This window comes from Mustelus asterias, chromosome 11, assembly GCF_964213995.1.
Source record: "Mustelus asterias chromosome 11, sMusAst1.hap1.1, whole genome shotgun sequence".
Classification (NCBI taxonomy): Eukaryota; Metazoa; Chordata; class Chondrichthyes; order Carcharhiniformes; family Triakidae; genus Mustelus; species Mustelus asterias.
The window spans coordinates 88,107,825-88,130,042 of NC_135811.1; the positions used below are offsets into that span (position 1 = coordinate 88,107,825).

The following is a 22,218-nucleotide window of genomic DNA, read 5'->3' on the forward strand; positions in this document are numbered from 1 at the left end:
ACATAAGTAGTGGGCCTCCTTTGAGATTTGACTTTGGGCATTCTAAAATTCAGGTATTCTTGCAATGAAATGTGCAGTCAGCTCACCTATTTATATAATATATGCATTTGCCCTCACCCCTCTCTCTCTGCACCACAATATGCTATCATGTGCACTGTTCCAGTTATTCTTTAATATTAGTCAACACCTCATGGATACAAATCTGTTATGCGATCTGAAGGATACGATGAATAAATGTTTCTACTTGGTGCTGAGCGCTAAATCCTGCTCGTGTTAGCACGAATGTATTTTCACTTCACAATAAAATGATGGAGACCATTCAGCCCATCACTATTTACAAACCATTAAGGAGGCCTTTCAGTTCCTCACACTTGTGTTGGCTCCCTGAAAGAATTTTCCACTCAGTTTTATTTTACTACCCTTTTGGACTAATCAACTTTTCTTTTTCAAATATTTATTCCCTTCTCCTTTCCAAAATTTTATGAATTCTACTTCTATCAGTGTTTCTGCTAGTTTTCCTGTCCTGCCCACTATGGGAATCGGAGCAGGCGGGACAAGCCCCATGCAAAGGTCCGTTGACCTCAAGCGGGATTTTCCTGCACTGGGAAAATCCCGCCCTCTATGTTCATAGAACTAGTATCCCTACAGTGCAGGAAGATGCCATTCGGTCCATCAAATCTGCACCGACTCTCTTAAAGAGCATCCCCTCTCCTCCGCCCTATCCCAGTAACCCTGTGCATTTACCACACATTTTTGGAGACTAAGAGGAAATTTAGCATGGCCAATCCACCTAACCTGCTCATCTTTGGACTATGGGAGGAAACCTATGCATACACTAGGAGAACGTGCAGACTCCACACAGACAGTCACCCAAGACTGGAATTGAACCCGGGTCCTTGGCTCTGTGAGGCAGCAGTGTTAACCACTGTGCCACCATGCCACACACCAACCTAACAACCCTTTGCAACAAATAATTTCTCCCAATCTGCGCATGGCACTGTAGTGAAGGTTGGAAGTTAATGAGCTGGTCACGATAGTAATATCCTAGAACATAAACACATTGGTATGAATGATTTGTTCCTAGAATTACAGGAATCCTGGATGAACAACCATTATATTTACCTTCAATTTAGATCGATGTCCAGTATTCTGCCCAGGGCAGAAGAGTTATGCTTTTTAATGGGGCATGCATTAGGATAAAAGTGCAAACTAGCAATGCGAGGATGAACGGGTTAACAATACACAGATAATAATTTGTCTATTATTGTGTACTGGACAAGTATGAGGATGGGAAAGATTTAGTGGGATAAGGGCCAAACACAGACCAATGGGACGAGTTCAGTTTGGGAAACCTGGTCAGCATGGGCCAATTGGGCCTGAATCTATTAAATACAGCATTTGCATCATGATATCATGAACTGTGAGCAGAACTGCCAAAATTCTAAAATTATGCATTTGCAAACTGGTTTCTCAAAGCAAATTTGGAGAGCTAAAAGCAAAATTCAGATATTTTGCACTTGAGTAGAAGTCACATTTAATTGCAGTTAGATAAGAGTGACATATGAGGATGGTTAATAGTGTCTGTATGGAATAGCAATGAGAAACTCTGCTGAACATTTCCTCGCAAATCATCCCCCTGCCAAGATCATTGTGAGGATGGAACTCAACACCACAGGAGGCGGTGGCGTTGTGGTATTGTCGCTGGACTAGTAATCCAGAGACCCAGGGTAATGCTCTGGGGACCTGGGTTCGAATCCCACCTTCACAGATGGTGAAATTTGAAAATTCAATAAAAATCTGGAATTAAAAGTCTAATGATGACCAGGAAGCTGTTGTAGATTGTTGTAAAAACCCATCTGGTTCACTACTGTCCTTTAGGGAAGGGAATCTGCCATCCTTACCTGGTCTGGCCTACATGTGACTCCAGAACCACAGCAATGTGATTGACTCTTAAATACCCTCCTGGTTGGGCAATAAATGCTGGTCCAGCCAGCAACACCCACGTCCCAATGAACAAATGAATTTTAAAAAAGGATGTCAAAGGCCCAGTCGCTACACCGCCATCTGGTCAGTTAGTTCCCATTTCCTCCAGCTAGACAGGTGTTGGATTTGTAGGAAAGTTTCCATTATTGTCGAACTACAACAGTACCCAAAACATTTTTCCCTTTGCAGAGGGGGAACTAAAATAAAATGAAAAGAATTGAGAAACATTAGGAAAATTGAAGTGGAGAAGATAATTCCAGTTAATGAATAAATGCAGCTATCATTTCTGCAATGCTAATTATTACCTTCACAGAAGATAGGAGCAGGAGCCTGCTCCACGATCATGGCTGATCGTCCAACTCAGTAGCCTAATCCTGCTATAGAAACATGGAAGATCGATTCTTCATCACTTGGCACAGCTAATCTCAGGCCATTCTTTCCTATTTCTCATCTACTGGACCTTAAAATGTCCAGTGCCTCATGAACAAGGCTCACCTTGTTGAATCTGTGACCATTCTTAGAATCATTGTTCCAAAATAGAGCTTCAAAATTACTATGGAGAGGCAACTTTGCAGTTTGTCCGCTCAACTCCATGTTGACCACAATGTAACTTTTCAATGGCACAATCCCTTCCATGTACATCCTTAAAATCACACCAACTGGTCTTAAAGGAAGATGCTTCAGCTTTTGTTGGTATGTAGTCTCAGGAATTAAAGATACATCAGCATTGGTATCAACCTCTGTCCTAATTGATTGTCCACTTAACTTTGGAATCATCCAAAATCTATGTGATCCACCCTGTACGGATAAGATGTTCTGTTGGAGATTTTCATTGTATTTCTGGACACTTGCTTCTTCACAGTCGTAATTATTTTCTTCTATGTTGTGAATACGTTTTGTAAAATGCAACTTGTTCTTCTTCATGAAGGTTACCAGAGTCTTCTTCTGAATATTCTTCTCAGGGGAAGCTGGTCGAGCCCAACATGCTTTTGCAATGTGACCCATTTTGCCACGTTTCCTGCATTGGCTATCCTTGCTCCAACATTCACTTGCTGAATGGTCCATTCTGGCACATCTGTGAAATGCTTGTTGCTATTTTGATTTCTGATGACCAATTCCAAAATGTGGGTCTTCATTCCTGTGAAGGCACTTTAGCATATAGTTCTAACAGCACTGCGATATCCACTTTTGTCTTTAAACTTAAAGCATGTTCGGTCAGCAATCTTCTTTGGATTCTTTGGATACCTAATTTCGGAGACCACAAACTAGACAATCTCAAAGAGTATCTTCTAATGACTCACCAAACACAGGTTGCCACAAGCTGAGCAATGCATTCGCCTTCCACTTGATTCCTTCGGTGGAACCTGTACCGTTCCACGATGATCAGTGACTTTGGAGAGTAATGTTCTTCAAGGGTCTTTAAAATCATAGAATCCCTACAGTGCAGAAGGAGGGCATTCAGCCCATCAAATCTGCACCAATAACAATCCCACCTGTGGAAGGGGATTCCTAACCAGCTAATTTATAAGCAGAATGCAGTCTTTCAGAGGACAAGAAATCAGTAAGGAGTTAAATAATTCTTAGACCAGCTAACACAAACCGTTTTACACATATGTGAATGCAGTAAGACAATTAAAACAGTAGTTGTGATTTCAAAACGTATATATTGATATTTTATGATATTCTATGATATTTAAAAAATAATGTTCACTTTAGCCAAGCAAAGGTAGTGAAAGGCATGGTGGTAAAAGTCATTAATTTAAAGCGAAAGGTCTGAGAACTTGTTAGTCAGCAGCAGTTTTATCAGGAGGATTCCATAAGGGAACGAATGTTGCAACTAATGAATACATGCATTCATTGCCCAGACACAAGGATAGACATGTCCCTGGATGCAGGAACACATGTCTATGCAACTTGGCAGTGAGCTGGTGGGAATGTCCACTTTGACCTGACAGTAGCGTCTTCCATTACCAGGCGATATAGGGATGAATTAGTACCAAAAGAGGAGATTACGTCTGGACTTAGATGGATGAATAAAATATCACCATATTATTAAGTATCATATGATTGACTGAGGTACCTGACAGAGATTTGTATTGATGTATCACTCTTAAATGAAATTGATTTTAAGCTGAGGAAAGGCAGAATTATTGATTAGAAAAAACTATAATTGATCTGTTTTTGACTATGTACTTCAGATCTTTCGGAGAGGTTCTGTCACTCTATTCCAGAGCTATTTAACCCTTCGTGACAGTCTGGCCAGCCGTACATTTGTATTTGTCTTGCTCTATGTTTTATGGTTAATACATTTTAGTGCATCTCTGCACAGAGGCATCTACCTTGCGAGTTTTGAATTGTCTTAGTTTAATACACAACTGGCCGCCTTTTAAAATTTCCTCACAACATCACCCAGGCCCTATCCCTATCACCTCATGTACTTACCCTGCCGATCTCCATGACACTAAGGGGCATTTAGCATGGCCAATCAACCTAACCTGCACATCTTTGCACTTCAAGTCTTTGTAAGTTTTGGTTCCTGTCTTTGCTGGATGAACCAAGTTCCAGAGCAAATTGAAGGTTTTACTTCCTATTGTACTGAAAAAGGCTGGTACAATCAACTCATTTTCAATTTTATTCACTTGTGCAAAGTACTGGAACAACTCATGGTGGGAACTGCATGATTAATTTTCTTCATCTTCAGGCCCCATGGATCCTAATTGACCCACCATTTATCTTGCAGGCACCAGTGACTCAAGACCACTCAGTATATCTTTTTTTACTTTCTTCCCAGCACTCACCTTCTTTCACAAAAGCAAATTACTGCGGATGCTGGAACCTGAAACAAAAGCAGAAAATGTTGGAAAATCTCAGCAGGTCTGACAGCATCCATGAAGAGAGGACAGAGCTATTAGGTGCTGTCAGACCTGCTGAGATTTTCCAGTATTTTCTGTTTTTGTTTCCGTTTTTTGACCTTGGAAACCATTGACTTGACGTATTTTTTTTATAAACGACCCCAGCCGTGCAGCAAAGCATCTGTTCTTTTTGAATATGCAAGATACTGCCTCGAATCTCAACCATCATGCTTGGTCTTCCTGCACTGGCACTTCAACCTTTAATCCTGTTTTTGCTTCTCCCCAGCCTTCCAATATTCGAAGTGCGAGGACCGACAATGTGTTTTCTTCTACTTAGAATCTTTTCTTCATGTTCTCAACAAAACAAAATCCAGACTTGTCACCAATTTTCTTTTTATAGTGTCCTTACTATATTAGGGGTGGTTGGTTTTACACAGAAAGAAAAACACATGGTTTACACACATAAGCCCCAATTTTACCGGCACACCTGCTCCGATTTCAGGGTGGGCGAGTCTCGCAAAGTGGTATTCTCCGTTGTCCTCAGGAGCGATCTTACGAACCTCAGGCATGCATGCCGGTAAAATTCCGGCCATAGACTCAAACTGACAACAATAGATTAATTCTGTACAAAGGACAAACTGAAACTCAAACAGCAGCCTGTACAACACTCTAATGACATCACCATGTGACCAGCTCTTAGAGCAATCAGGCAGCTGCTTAAATATATAACAGTATAATTTTAATGACCCATCTACTACCACAAGAAGTAGAAGCAGAAATAGGGCATTCGGCCCAGCAAGTCTGATCCGCCATTCAATGAGATTATAACTGATCTGATAATCATCAACTTCACTTGCCCGTCTTAACCCCTGATTCCCTTACTGATTAAAAATCTATCTCAGCCTTGAACATATTTAACAACCCTGCCTCTACAGCACTCCACAGTAATGAATCCCACAGATCCACTACCCTCTGAGGAAAGAGATTCCTCCTCATCTCAGTCTCAAGTATGTGACACTTCACTCTGCAATTATGCCCTCTGGTCCTAGATTTGCCCACAAGAGGATGCAGCCTCTCAGCATTTACCTTGCCAAGCCCCCAGAGAATCCTATATGTCTCAATAAAGTCACCTCTCATTCTTCTAAACTCCAATGAGTGCAGGTCCAACCTACTTAATGTCTCCTCATAAGAAAATCTCTCCAATCTGGATCATCCTCATGGACCTTCTCTGGGCTGCTTCCAATGCCAGTTTATCTTCTCTTAGATAAAGTGACCAAAACTGTTCACAGTGTTCCAGGTGTGATTTCATCAAAACTTCCCAGTTTTATACTCCATTCCCTTCGAAATAAAGGTCAACATTCCATTTGCCTTCCCTATGACCTGCTGAACTTGCATGCGAGCTTTTTGTGATTAATGCACGAGGACCCCAAATCCCTCTGTACTGCACTTTCTGCAATCTTTCTTCATCTAAATAATATTCAGCTCCATTATTTTTCCCACCAAAGTGCAAAACTTAATATTTTCCTACATTACATTCCATCTGCCAAGTGTTGCCCACTTACTCTACCTGTCTATATCCCCCGTAGTCTCTTTATATCATCCTTACTACTTGCCCACGCACCTATTAATTTTAATTTTAAGAGCGTAAAGGAGAACATGCCCTTGTCTACATCAAGGGGGATGAAGTAGAAAGGGTCGAGAGCTTCAAGTTTTTAGGTGTCCAGGTCACCACACCTGTCCTGGTTCCCCCCCCATGCCGACACTATAGTTAAGAAAGCCCATCAACGTCTCTACTTTCTCAGAAGACTAAGGAAATTTGGCATGTCAGTGTACAGTTCTGGTCACCCTATTATAGAAAGGATATTATTAAACTAGAAAGAGTGCAGAAGAGATTTACTAAGATGCTGCCAGGACTTGATGGTTTGAGTTATAAGGAAAGGCTGGATAGACTGGAAAATTTTTCTCTGGAGCTTAGAAGGCCGATGGGTGGTTTTATAGAGGTCTATAAAATAATGAGGGGCACAGATCAGCGAGATAGTCAATCTCTTTTCCCAAAGGTAGGGGAGTCTAAAACTAGAGGGCATAGGTTTAAGATGAGAGGGGAGAGATACAAAAGTGTCCAGAGGGGCAATTCATTCACACAGAGGGTGGTGATTGTCTGGAACAAGCTGCCAGAGGTAGTAGTAGAGGCGGTACAATTTTGTCTTTTGAAAAGCATTTAGACAGTTACATGGGTACGATGGGTATAGAGGGATATGGGCCAAACGCGGGCAATTGGGATTAGCTTAGGTGTTTAAAAAAAAAAGGGCGTCATGGACAAGTTGGGTCAAAGGGCCTGTTTCCATGCTGTAAACCTCTATGACTCTCACCAACGTTTACAGATGCACCATAGAACGCATTCTTTCTGGTTGTATCACAGCTCGGTATGGCTCCTGCTCTGCCCAAGACTGCAAGGAACTACAAAAGTTCGCGAATGTAGCCCAATCCATCACGCAAACCAGCCTCCCATCCATTGACTCTGTCTACACTTTCCGCTGCCTCGGAAAAGCAGCCAGCATAATTAAGGACCCCACGCACCCCGGACATACTCTCTTCCACCTTCTTCTGTCGAGAAAAAGATACAAAAGTCTGAGATCACGTACCAATCGACTCAAGAACAGCTTCTTCCCTGCTGCTGTCAGACTTTTGAATGGACTTACCTTGCATTAAGTTGATCTTTCTCTACACCCTAGCTATGACTGTAACACTACATTCTACACCCTCTCCTTTCCTTCTCAATGAACGGTATGCTTTGTTGTATAGCACACAAGAAACAATACTTCTCACTGTATGTTAATACATGTGGCAATAATAAATCAAATCAAAATCGAATTTTTGTATCATCCACGAATAGTGCGTTCACTTCCCTCACTCAAGTCATTAGTCTATATTGCAAATAACTGTGTCCCCAGCACCTGTGGCATTCCACAGGTTGCCATCCTAAAAATGCCCCACTTATTTCAACTCTCTGTCTTCTATTAGTTAGCCAATCCTCTGTCAATGCTAATATACTACCTCCAAAACCAGGGGATCTTACCTTAGCTTTTTGTGTGGTTCTTTATTGAATGCCTTTTTAGAAATCCATCTGCTGATTCCTCGTCATCCAACTGCTACTTAATGCTTCAAAGCATCACCTTCTGGATCAAGGTGTCTGTCGGAGCAACCTGCGTAATTGGGAATCCTCCTCCCCATCTACCCGCCGCAGTCCCTCTCCCAACGCTTTCCCCTAAGGCCTCTGATTTCATCGTGAAGTCCTGGATTTGTCACCTGTTGTGACCCAGGCCAGAAACTCCAAGGTGTTTTATGAAGATAGCCAGGTTTTACCTTTAACTTTGGCATGGGTGGGCATAAGGTGTTTTACTCCAGGTATGGTTCAAGTGAGCCACTAGGACATTTTTATCAAACAAAGTTTATTTAAGAACACAGTTAAAATATAGTAAGAAAAATTAGCATTACTGATACCAATTACAAGAAACAACCATGATGTAGTATAAACCATAACAGCTGGCCAACAATGATGTTCCAAGTCAAACAACACTCAACAAATATACACCTCCTTCTAGACTTTGCTCAAAATGCAAGTATGCTCGTGTGATGCTGGATTTTGCAGTTTTTTAACATCTGTGGTGAGAGACAGAGAGAGAGACAGAGAGAGAGACAGAGAGAGAGACAGAGAGAGAGACAGAGAGAGAGACAGAGAGAGAGACAGAGAGGCACTGCCTGCCTCCACCAGCTTCTAGCGAGCAACTAAACCAAAACTAAAACACTGGATTTTTCTATGGAAAATAAACTGTCCCCAGGCATCACCTGACCTGTCAATCATACTCCATCCAGTAATTCCAAAAGGCTCCTAAACCCCCAGGACACTGCATTAGTCCAGAATAAAATTAAACATAATGTCCATTATATTGCTTCAGAAACAATTAGAGGACAGCGGCTACAGACATTATGGCAACAATACAATACTAGGACCTGTTTGAAAAGCATGTAGAGAAATATGATTAAATACATTTCTTAAAGGCACAGTATCGTCACACACCCTTTCGCCACAAGGCCTCCAAATCTCATACACAGTCACAATGCTCCTGATTCGCAAACCCCTTAATCCCCTCCACCCCACCAACACGAGTCCTCCGATATCCCATCCACCACACAGGCCTCGTTCCATAGAAATTCTTGTCATAGAATCACAGAATCCCTACAGTGCAGGAGGCGGCCATTTGGCCCATTGAGCCTGCACCAACAACAATCCCACCCAGACCCTATCCTGTAACCCCATGCATATACCTTGCTCGTCCCCCTGGCACTAAGGGGCAATTTTGCATGGTCAATCAACCTAACCTGCACATCTTTGGAGTGTGGGAAGAAACTGGAGAACACAGAGGAAACGCATGCAGAAACAAGGAGAATGTGCAAACTCCACACAGACAGTGACCCAAGGCCAAAATTGAACCCGGGTCCCTGGCGCTGCGAAGCAGCAGCGCCAGCCACTGTGCCACCATGCCGCCCTATGTTCTTACATGTGTTACATTCTTGAATACAGTTCCTTTGCTCTATTTATAAAGAACAAAGATAATCATTTTCATCTTGGGCTGGGTGGGTAATTGACAGAGTGCACATGACCTTCAAACCTGTCCAACCTGTGTAAAGGGATTGACAGTTTTGTCAGAAAGCAATGTACTCTCCAACTGTTTCATAAAACTCTGCACACATTCCATGACGGAGCTCAAAGAACGGACATTTGGTTAACTGCAGAGAAGTGTATTCAATAAATAAACAAGAGTGTGCTAACATTTTCATAGGTTTCATTAATTTTTCAAAAGGAATCATCTTAACATATTTAACCAACAGTGTGAACACATAAAGGAACCTTTGGGACATGCTGTCATTAAACGCAGTTTAGAATTGGTGAATTCAATATTTTATTGATTGTTTAGATTTCTATTAACTTAAGATAGATTTTAGGGCAGTTACAATTTTTTTCCATACAAAGAGGACCAAAGTGGTCCTGATTGCTTCAATCACATTCAATGAATATGTTGTTCAGCGCTATTCCAAGTCTTGTTGTGAGGAATCTCCTGTCAGGCAATTTTTATACTGTTTAGCCAAGTTGAAATACACTGGGAACAATCTTACCAAAAAAATTCTAAGTGCCGAACGAGCATGAAAACAGGTAAGAATTGCACCTATTTTTTGGACCAGCTCCCATACGCTATCTTATGGCACTTAGAAAAAAAAAATCCCAAATGTGATTTTCATCAGTGGGGGAATGTCGCTGGAGTCTATTTACACCTGGAAACCGGCTTCAGACTGCTAGAGGGTGCTATTGCGCATGCGGCCCAATCTCCCAGCGCACTGTGTACAAGACTACCTAGTTGTTCTATAGCAGTAGTGGACTCGTCAACATTAAGAGCACTCAAATGGATAAACATATGGATGATATTGGAATAGTGTAGATTAGAGGGGCTTTAGATTGGTTCCACTGGTCGGCGTAACATCGAGGGCCGAAGGGCCTGTACTGCGCTGTAATGTTCTATGTTCTATGTAGTGCACTTCGCCTCTGTCACTCCCGACATCCCCCCCACCCAGACAGCGCACCCCCACCCCATCGATCACCCACCTGATTGCCTCCCCGATTGCGGTTCCCCCCTCATCACAGCCCCCAATCATGGCCCCCCCAACTCGCCGCCCCCAATTGTGACACCACATCCGGCCAATTGCCACCCCGACTTCCATCCACGGCCAATCACCACCCCTGATTTCCCCCAGTATCAATCACCTCCCCATTTTATGCACCAATCCCCGGCTGATCGACACACCCAACTCCCTCCCTCCCCCCCAGCTGATCGCAGCCCCCAATTTCCACCACACCCCATCGAACGCTATCGCGGTGATCCGAGGCAGAGGACATGACCCCCCACTCCTTGCCTCCCTTCAGGCCATGCCCCCTTCAAGCCATGCCCCTCCCCTTTGACTGCACCCCTTGGCTCTGCCCGATGCCCAGTGGGCACTGCCAGACTGCCAGGTCGGCAATGCCACGGTGCCGAGTGGGCAGTGTCGGGGTGCCAGGCTGGCACTGCCAGGGTACCAAGCTGGCAGTCAGACTGGCACGGCCCAACCCTGTGTCTGACCACCAGGGGGCTTCAATGTTCTTTGGTCCCACTAGTGAGGTCATCACATCTGATCCCCGTTGCTGGGGGCCATACATGATCCTCATCAGTGTGGCAACTCGAGGATTTTCACAGTCACTTCATTGCAGTGTTAATGTAAGCCGACTTGTGACACTAATAAATAAACTTAAAAAACACCATTAGACTTAGATTTGCTGTGTGGTTATTCATAAGAATTGGATCGCTGAGAAATGTGCCACTGTTTATAAAGGTAGTCGGAGGGGAAAGCAAATTCAAAACACCTTTCTGCTTACAGGTGGGTGTGGTGAGAGGAGAAATCAGGGCTATTTAAATTAGACTCCCCTCCCATAAACCTCTTTTACTTTCCAAAATCAATGGTCATGGAAAACAGCAGCCCTACCTGGGAAGCAGACTTTTTCGGGATGATTCCCTGGGAGGACATCCTTGGCGAGCAGGTGGGTGACATTGTACCGCTGGAGGATGTTGATCCTTTGCTGCTGTCTGTGAACCACGAGAAAGGCACAAACTGTGGCACGGCAGACTTGGCAGAGACCAGAATACTGATTGGACCTTCAAAAGATTCCCTTAAAAAGAGGAAGACGCAAGAGTCAGGAGAAGGAGAAAAGCATAGTCGCGACAGAATGAGAAGGCCTTTTCATGCCAACCTAGAAAATTAGAGAAAGATGAACAACATATTTTTTTTAAAAAGCTGCCATAGCCCCAAGAGAAGCTAATAGTAGAATAGCCAATCTTTGTACAGGCATTATGCCACATGAAGACAAGTAGTTAAATTAAGTGTGCAATTAAGTCTCCACACTGGCTGTGTGGAGTTTGCACATTCTCCCCGTGTCTGTGTGGGTTTCCTCCGGGTGCTCCAGTTTCCTCCCACAGTCCAAAGCTGTGTGGGTTATGTTGTTTGGCCATGCGAAATTGACCCTAGTGTCAGGGGGAATTGGCAGGGTAAATATTTGGTGTTACGGGAATAGGGCCTGGGTGGGATTGTGGTCGGTGGAGACTCGATGGGCCGAATGGTCTTCTTCTGCACTGTGAGGATTCGAAGACATTAATTAAAACATTGGTTAGGCCCCATTTGGAATACTGTGTCCAATTCTGGTTGTCACTCTAACAGAAGGACGTTGGGGCTTTGGAGAGAGTACAGAAAAGGTTCACCAGGATGTTGCCTGGTACAGAGGGTAATAGCTAGGAGGATAGATTGAATAAACCGGGATTGTTCTCCCCAGAAAGATGGGAGGTTGGGGGGGGGGGGGGGGGGGTGGCGACCTGATAGAAGTTTAAAAATTATGAGGGGCATAGATAAGGTGAACAGTTGGAAGCTTTTTCGCAGGGCAGAAATGACAACTACAAGGGGGCACATGTTCAAGGTAAGGGGGGGAAGATTCAGTAGCGATGTGCGGGTAAATTTTTTATACAGAGAGTGGTGGGAGCCTGGAATGCACTGCCAAGTGAGGTGGTTGAGGCAGACATGTTAGCGACATTTAAGACTTGTCTGGATAGACATATGAACAAGTGGGATATAAAGGGATACAGGCAGTAGGTCTAGATAGGACAACATGATCAGTGCAGGCTTGGTAGGCCGAGAGTTCTTTAAGAGTACTGTGTTACAGGGCTTGCATAATGTCAGCTGTATCTTTTTCTGATCCCCTTGTATGGAAGAAGATGTAGAAATATGGAACTCTCCCCTACAAAAGATTGGAGATAGGCGGTGGGATTTTCCAGTCCTTTCCAGTCCTTCTTGTGATCCCAGCAAAGGTGACCTCCCCGCAGCTGGACAGGCAAGCCACGCAAAAGGGCGAACACATCGATGGGACTGGAAGATCCCACCATAGACCAATGGAAAACCACCTCTGCTGCTGGAAATACACTGTGGTGGGAGGGACAGAGTGGAAAATCACACTCACAATGTTATTGGAGCTTAAGGATGTACAGCCAAGGTCCTGAAACACTAGCTCTGTTTCTCGCTTCACCGATGCTGCTGAGTGATTCCAGAAATTCCTGTTTTTATTTCAGGTTTCCCGCATCCATGGGATTTTGCTTTTGTCCACAGGTTTGTGTTGGGCAAGTGTATCGAGGGATTAGATGAGGAAAATGGAGTTGAGTTGCACAATCAGCCTCGATCCAATTGAATAGCGGGACAGGCTCGAGGGGCTGAATGGCCCACGCCTGGTGCTAGTTTTATTGTATTATTGCAAGGGAAAATCTGCAGAAGTTTACTGCAGAGGGGAATTCACTGAGGTGGGGGTGATGCTGAGCTTTCCAAAGTAATTTATTCACAAAAGTTTTCAGATGCTTTAAAAATGAAAGGAACTTCAGTGCAGATTTAAAATCCAATACCTTTCATTGGAGATCCTGTTCCAGACTGATTATGTTAGATTGCAAACTAATCCTTTTCGAATGCATCTGCAATAATCTCTACAGGCTGTGCGTTTAACATTCACGAGGCAAAACTGATTCATTATCACATCTGTCTCTGTCCTGGGATCCCCTGACAATTCAAAGGACGGCAGAGAATACCTGATTGACAGTAGGCCAATTTCACTGTTTTAAATCATCTGATAGTGTTGTGAACAAGCTGTAAAGGTGAGGCAAAACAAAACCTTCGAGCTGAGTTCCAATAAAGGCACCTATTTAAACATTAATCAACATCTAAAGAGGTTGGAAAGGGTAATCTGCTGTGTATTTCAAACAATTTTCGGTTTTCAACACTTTGGAGCACGAGGTTAGAAGTGACTGCTGGGAATAGCTCAATGGAATTCACATCCAGCTCTCTGCTCCTTTAGTTGGAGGTGTTAGCCCATAACATAACCAATCCGACTAACACTGAACTTCATACCCACCAACTGAATTGATTGATTGACAAGCCCAAACACAAAGAAAAAAAAATGCTGATTACTTTTGGCAAATGACTGATAAACCGGCACAGTTTAAGTTGCCATTTGGTGCATATTTGTTTAAATGGGCGTCTTGTGGCGCAGTGGGTAGTGTTATGATGTAACCAATGGCGACATGCTGTGGTGGTCAGCTGACCTATTACAATGCAACCAATGGCAACATGTTGTGGTGGTCAGCTGACCTGTTACAATGCAACCAATGGCAATATGCTGTGGTGGTCAGCTGAAGCCAGTTGAAATAGGGAGCAGATGGGGGTTGGGGGAGAGCATTTAGGCCCAGGGTATTGCCCAAGTGGTTGCGCAATGAAGTTTCTTTATTAAGCCTTTACTTTGGGAAGTTGTATTTTTTTGTTGTTTGCTATTGCAGGATTCTTACTGCTGGAGGAACAGGTAGTGTCCCTGCTTCTGAGCCAGAAACTGTGGGTTCAAGTCCCACCCCAGGACTTGATGACCAAGGAAGGTGTGTTCACAATGCAGCCAAAAGGTTGAGCATGAGCCTGCAAAATCCTTCCGACACGCCAATGGCTGATGATAAGAGCAAGAGAGACTCCTGGTCAGCCATGTTTGATGTGGTGAGGTGCTCCTCAAATATAAGCCTCTAGTGACAGGCTAGGACAAACCTCACGATGAGAACGGATGCAAGTCTACCTTATGTGAGGAGAAACACCCAATGTATCTGTTAATATTCCATTCTTTTGGCAAAAATATTTTCAATGTATTTTCTACCCCAACAAGATCTCTAATTCTTCAGATGAATATTTTTCTTTGAAGAATTAGACATTATGCACAGTTGTTTCTGGGGTGACACAGAGGTTAGCACTGCTGCCTCACAACACCAGGGACCTGGGTTCACTTCCGGCTTGGGTGACTGTCTGTGTGAAGTTTGCACGTTCTCCCCCTGTCTGCGTGGGTTTCCTCCGGGTGCTCCGGTTTCCTCCCACAATCCGAAAGATGCGCTGGTTAGATGCTAAATTCTCCCTCAGTGTACCCGAACAGGCACCAGAGTGTGGCGACTAGGGGATTTTCACAGTAACTTCATTGCAGTGTTAGTCTAAGCCTACTTGCGACACTAATAAATAAACTTATATATCTTAAGCAGACTAAGTTTTTTGATTTACAAGAAAAGCACAACGAAAGGAAAACTGGAAGGGCTGAATATTTTCTATGCAGTTGAGACTCGTGTTGACTCGAGAGTTCCCCTCATATGTGGAAAGCACAGGTAGGAAATAAGATCGAAGGGAGGGGGGTATTTCCGGCTGTTCGTGCCTGAAGAATTCTTTGGTCCCGCTGCAGTGAACAGATTTGGCTGAGTGCCAAATTCTCCATCCTCGCTGGCAGTGGCGCGGGGTGGGAGGGCCAGACTTTACCGGTCATGGCCTCCCATTGTCACCCACCCTCCCTGCTGGTGGGAAGGATACAATTGCCATTCCCATAAGATTGCCCTAAAGTCTCATTGAATTAAAGATTAATCTCCACACTCGTTCTGAGTGACCCAGGAGAAATATAATTTTTCATTTTATTGTAGTACTTTTGTTTATTAAAAGTAAGGTGTGGCTTTGCGGGGTGGGGGGAAGGGCGGGTGTGCTGGAGAGAAAGACAGACTAATCAAGAGTCCTCCAATCCCCCAGTGTTTGTTTTTCCCATAGCAGGGGGACCCAAGAATGGACATGAAAGTTGACCAACAGTGGAAGCCCGGGGGAGCTGCAGTCGGAGGTGGGAGCTGATGTGATGAGACTTCCCTGAACAGAGTTGGCATCCCCAAGAAAGGATCTCGACTTGTTCTCTGAACTCAATACCCCTTCAGCTGCGTCAGAAGATATCGCAGTTCACGAAATAACAGTTTGATTTTACCTGCTACCAGTAGACAGTCTGTTAGCTGCCTTCTCTCCTTTTCTTCCTTTGGTGGAGGAAGATCTTCGTAACTGTACCCTGTAAATGGTGCAGGCATTTATTATGAGACCAAAGCATTTGAATTCTTCAAGCTCTATTAGTGATATTTCAACCAACTGTCAGAGTTTGTTTATCTAAATTCTAGAATGATGAGCGTTGACTGACACAGCACAGACAGAAATCACTCAGCCTATTGTCCACAGGCTGGCTGTTTGAGAGTGATATCCAATTAGTTCCATTCGGCTGCTCTTTCCTCGTAGCCCTGTACAATTCATCCCTCCAAGTACTTACACAATTCTCTTGGAAGTTTCTCTTGAATTTGCTTCCACCACCCTTTCAGGCCGTGAATTCCTGATCACAGCAACTCACTGCATTAAGAAAAGTTTTCTTCATTATCACCTCTGGCACTGGGGAGGTGGTGGCATCGTGGTATAGTCATTGGACCAGTTATCCAGAGACCCAGGGTAATAGTCTGAGGGCCTGGGTTCAAATCCCACCATGACAGATGTTGGAATTTGAATTCAATAAAGATCTAGAATTAAAAGTCTAATGATGACCATGAATCAATCGTTGTAAAAACCCAACTCGTTCACTAATACCCTTCAGGGAAGGAAAGCTAGCGTCCTTAACTGGTCTGGCCTACATGTGACTCCAGACTCACGGCAATATGGTTGACGCTGAACTACATTCTGAAATGGACAGGCATGCCACTCAATTCAAGGGCAATTAGGGATGGGCAACAAATGCTGGCCTTGCCAGCGATGCCCACATCCCATGAAAGAATTTCTTGAAAAGTTCCTCCCTAATTGCTCTTTTGAAACAGTTCATGATTTTGAATAACTCCATTATACCTGTAGTTGTCGCTGCTGTAAAGAGAACACCTGCCACCTCTCCAATCTCTCCATACAAAAAGCTAGTAAATCCCTTATCCACTCTCCTTAAGGCAACTTTCTTAAAGTCTGGTGCTGAGAACTGAACACAATACTCCAGTTGAGGCTAACCAATGGTAAATAAAACATTCGCGCAGCTTCCTTACTTTTATATTCTGAACCTCTATTACTAAAGCCAAGGATCTTCCATGCTATTTCAATAGCCTTCCCACTTTGCAATATCTATTTCCCGGGCAACCTTGTAAGTCTATGCTGAAATCTATAAAGTCAACTTGTCTCGACCTAAATCTGGTGTTTTCTTGGGGGGGATCCTAATCTCGGATATAGAGAATCACCTTTTATTACACAATGATGCTTATTGGACTTAACCTGATTCTAAATTTTCCCCCCTGCACTGTCTATAACTCCCTTTATGATGTATTCCTGTGCTTTATTTCTGACCATTAATGGTCTGAAGCTTTTCCCTGCCTTGTTCACACATCTACACGGTATGTTTTATTCATTCTTAACATTCACTTACTCTGGTCAAAAGTCAAGAATTTTTAATGACTGACTTTATAATTGTGGGTAAGTCTGAACTTGCTCTGGCTCTACAACATTTTTTTAATGCTGCAGTAATGATCCTTCAGCACCCCTGAAGCAGCTAATGAGCTACTTAACCAGTATGAATTTTAATGATGTTACAAGAAGTTGAAATAGAAAATGGCTGACCAATATGCGAACAAAATAACAGATATCCTCAGGGACTTTCCTAATATCGCTGTTCCAGAATGAAGCCAGAGGGGGTATAATTCACCTTGGTAGAGTTAAAGCAAGCAAAATCGAATCTGTGGTGCACTTTCCACTCCATCTGAAATTCGTTTCCAAATCGTACCCCTGTTCACTTTTGGCCAGGGTGCCATTTTCTGTCTGGGAACCTAATCAAACTATTTTGATCTATCATATTATTTGTTGAATTTTAATTTAAATTGCTCAAGTTATTTTCAAGCAAAATTATACGTGATCTGTGATGGTTTCAGATTTCTTTAAACTAAAACAAACTACTAATGTCTGGTGGTACTTCTTTTAGCTTCTCTCATTTTACTTGGGTTTGCCACAATGTTGATTGATCACCCTTCTCAATCTCCTCCCGCCCGACACCCATTCCTCTCCCGTTCCTGCTGTGATGAAGTCTCTCACCACTGCATCTGTCCATGAAGTTTTAGGCCTTCCTTTACTCCATCTTCCTGGTAGGCCCGTCTCTGTCACTTGTCTTATCACATTTCCACTCTCTCTCACTTGGCAACGGATGACCACACCATTTCAATCGCTTCTCGGCTACTTTCCTTGATGCTCCCACAATCGTCACAGACCCCCTGCTATGTAGGTTCCTGATTTTGTCCTTTCTTGTCACTCTGATCATTGAATTCAATATTCTGATTCCCCCCCCCCCCATATCCCTTGGTCCCCTTGACTCCAAGAGCTTTATTTAATTTTTTTCTTGAAATCAAACAACGTTTTGACCTCAACTACTTTGTGGTCATGAATTCCACACATTCACAACCTTCTGGGTGAAGAAATTTCCCCTCACTTCAGTTCTAAAAGGTTTACCCTTTATCCTCAAACTATGACCCCTGGTTCTGGACTCCCCCACCATTGGGAACATTCTTTCTGCATCTACCCTGTCTAACCTTGTTAGAATTTTGTAAGTTTCTATGAGTGATATTGCGGCACAATGGTTAGCACTGCTGCCTCACAGTGCCAGAGACCTGGGTTCAATTCCTGGCTTGGGTCATTGTCTGTGTGGAGTTTGCACATTCTCCCCGTGTCAACGTGGGTTTGCTCCGGTTTCCGCCTACAGTCCAAAAATGTGTGGGTTATGTGGATTGGCTATGCTAAATTGTCCCTTAATGTCAGAGGAACTAGCTAAGGTAAATGCATGGGGTTATGGGGAGAGGGCCAGGGTGGGACTGTTGTCAGTGCAGACTCGATGGGCTGAATGGCCTCCTTCTGCACTGTAGGATTCTATGATTCTATATTAGCTGAGACCTCTCTTCATCTGTGGCTGAATGCCCCACATTAATTATGTAGACGTTTGCTGACTGCCCAGTACACGCAAGGTTTAGTTGGATTATATTGATTTTAGGAACTGTAGTGGCTTTGAAACAAAATTAACTTCAGGTTTACATTCTTGCGTGTTAACTATAATCCATTAAGAGCACATAAGAGGAAGCTTCCATGTCAATGCTTAGGATCAGATGCTACTATTAACTTTAATAATCTACTATGCAAATCATAAAAAATGTATTGTGCTGTAGCAGGAATATGTGGAATGTTAGTCATATGTGGCATTTACTTTTGAACACAATCTGGGGACAATGGTCGTAAGACCATAGATATAGGAGCAGAATTAAGCCATTCGGCCCATCAAGTCTGCTCCGCCATTCAATCATGGCTGATACATTTCTCCTGCCTTTTCCCCGTAAGCTTTGATCCCCTTACCAATCAAGAACCTATCTATCTCTGTCTTAAATACACTCAATGATTTGGCCTCCACAGCCTTTTGTGGCAATGAATTCCACAGATTCACCACCCTCTGCCTGAAGAAATTCCTCCTCATCTTGGTTCTAAAGGTTCATCTCTTTATTCTGAGGCTTTGCCCTCGAATCCTAGTCTCTCCTACTCATGGAAACATCTTCCCCACGTCCACTCTATCTAGACCTTTCAGTATTCTGTAGGTTTCAATGTGTTCGACCCTCATCCTTCTAAACTCCATCGAGTACAGACCCAGAGTCCTCAAACGCTCCTCACACATCAAGCCTTTCACTCCCGGGATAATTTTCATGAACTCCCTTTCAGGAAGTGTCATTTTTGGAAATTCTATTTGATAAATTTTCTATTTGTATAATTAAATATTTTTGATGTCCATGACCTTTTGAGAGTACTGGGCTGCAATTGGAATCCATTATTAAATTGAGATCGCAGAGTACTTGGAAGTGCATGATAAAGTAGGAGGTCAAGGGGAGGTCATGTCTGACGAATCTGTTAGAGTTATTTGAGGAGGTAACAAGGAAGTTGGATAAAGGAGAACCAGTGGATGTGATTTATTTAGATTTCCAGAAGGCCTTTGACAAGGTGCCGCATAAGAGACTGTTAAATAAGTTAAGTGCCCATGGTGTTAAGGGTAAGTTCCTGGCATGGATAGAGGATTGGTTGACTGGCAGAAGGCAGAGAGTGGGGATAAAGGGGTCTTTCTCAAGATGGCAGCAGGTGACTAGTGGTGTGCCTCAGGGGTCAGTGCTGGGACCACAACTTTTCACAATATACATTAATGATTTGGAGGAAGGAACTGAAGGCACTGTTGCTAAGTTTGCAAATGATACAAAGATATGTAGAGGGATAGGTAGTATTGAGGAAGCAGGGGGGCTGCAGAAGGACTTGGACAGGCTATGAGAATGGGCAAAGAAGTGGCAGATGGAATACAATGTGGAAAAGTGCGAGATTATGCACTTTGGAAGGAGGAATGGAGGCATTGACTATTTTCTAAATGGGAAAATGCTTAGGAAATCAGAAACACAAAGGAACTTGGGAGTCCTTGTTCAAGATTCTCTTAAGGTTAACGTGCTGGTTCAGTCAGCAGTTAGGAAGACGAATGCAATGTTAACATTCACGTCGAGAGGGCTAGAATACAAGAGCAGGAATGTAGTTCTGAGGCTGTATCAGGCTCTGGTCAGACCCCATTTGGAGTATTGTAAGCAGTTTTGGGCCCCATATCTAAGGAAGGATGTTCTGGCCTTGGAAAGGGTCCAGAGGAGGTTCACAAGAATGATCCCTGGAATTAAGAGCTTGTCATATGAGGAACGATTGAGGACTCTGAGTCTGTACTCGTTGGAATTTAGAAGGATGAAGAGGGGATCTTATTGAAACTTACAGGATACTGCGAGGCCTGGATAGATTGGACATGGAGAGGATGTTTCCACTAGTGGGAAAAACGAGAACTAGAGGGCACAACCTCAGGCTAAAGGGACGATCCTTTAAAACAGATGAAGAAGAATTTCTTCAGCCAGAGAGTGGTGAATCTGTGGAACTCTGCCGCAGAAGGCTGTGGAGGCCAGGTTGTTGAGTGTCTTTAAGACAGAGATAGATATTTTCTTGATTGATAAGGGGATTAGGGGTTATGGGGAAAAGGCAGGAGAATGGGGATGAGAAACAAAATCAGCCATGATTGAATGGCGGAGCAGACTCAATGGGCCGAGTGGTCTAATTCTGCTCCTATGTCTTATGTTCTTATTATTTTATAACCATACTGTCAATCTGCAAACAAGAATATTTACTTCTTGAATCTTGTCTTAACTGTTTAGCATACTTTCTTCGAAGCCTAGAATTTGGTGTTGACAACATTAGATGAACACTTGGCTCAACGGCTAACGTCTTTATTTTTAAATCTGGTTAACTTCTGTTAAAATAGCAGGCAAATGATTTTCATTTCAATGAGTGACATTTCTTGGTCATTTTCAGTCTTTTTACACTGAGGGGAATTTTACCGGCACGTCCGCCCGAGGTTCGTACGATCCCACCCGAGGCCAATGGAGAACGCTGTTCTTCGAGACTCGCCCGCTTCCAGAATTGGGGCGGGCGTGCCAGTAAAATTCCAGCCTATATCTTCATTCACTCTCAGGGGTGTGTCCCAATGTCCAATACTTTTGAGACAGTCAACCCTTGTTTCGATGTCTTTGTAAGCAAGTGGTGACGTACGTAAAACAGCAAAGACTTTCTGCTAAATGTGTTTTTTGCTATTGGACTTAACTCTGCCATAAAATTTCGATCTGTTCTTCAAAAGCAAAGCATCAGATTGGCTGGAATTATTTGTAGAGGCGGTGTCCCTGCCCACCAGTTGAAATGTCAGGGGAAGGCCTGCCCCCCCAGGGCTGGAAAGACAGCATTTTGATTTTACAGCTATCAGGTTGCTAAATAGCTAAAATTGTGGCTTCTTCCTCCATCTGGCAGGACAGCCTGCCTCTGAGAGCAACCAGACAATCGGACGGCTGACTGTTCCCCAGTCCCAGCAGAGATACAGAGTGGCAGCCATGGCTAGGACTGCAGCTAACCCCTCACAGCATCAGCATGGAGGCCGGACTGCAAGGTAAGTGGGGCGGTTTCGAAGGAACAGTCAGGCAAACCTCTGGTAAGGGAAGATAGGGGGCTGCAACTGGGAGGCCGGGGATTGGGGCGGGGGCAGCGAATGGGAGCAGCCTGATTGGTTGGTAATGTAGCTGTTAGCACACTCAGGATTGTTCAGCCAGTGCTACCCGAAAGTAAAATCACATTTAACAGTAGACATTTTTTAAATTCGGGTACATAGTTCAAAGGCCCCAACATCTGGCTAATCAAACCAAACAGTATGCCCTTTGAGTGGTTCATAATAGGCTGAGTACAGACCATACTCAACCAGCCCACATTTGTACACCCCAAACAAAGAGTCTACTCTGAGGTATGATTCCACATTTGGGCAGAACTCACTGAACAATCCTGAATGTGTTAACAG

The 22,218-nt window shown here is 43.6% G+C and overlaps 1 protein-coding gene across 1 annotated transcript in view; it reads right to left on the reverse strand.

Moving 5' to 3' along the window:
- The window catches only part of samd14 (sterile alpha motif domain containing 14), a 185,060-nt gene that overhangs the window by 52,237 nt on the left and 110,605 nt on the right, over positions 1-22,218 (reverse strand). Inside the window, exons 5-6 of the mRNA XM_078223904.1 lie at positions 15,766-15,843; positions 11,406-11,589 (exon numbers count right to left, since the gene is read on the reverse strand). Coding sequence (XP_078080030.1) covers positions 11,406-11,589; positions 15,766-15,843 — 262 coding nt within the window. The remainder of the gene's footprint in view (positions 1-11,405; positions 11,590-15,765; positions 15,844-22,218) is intronic.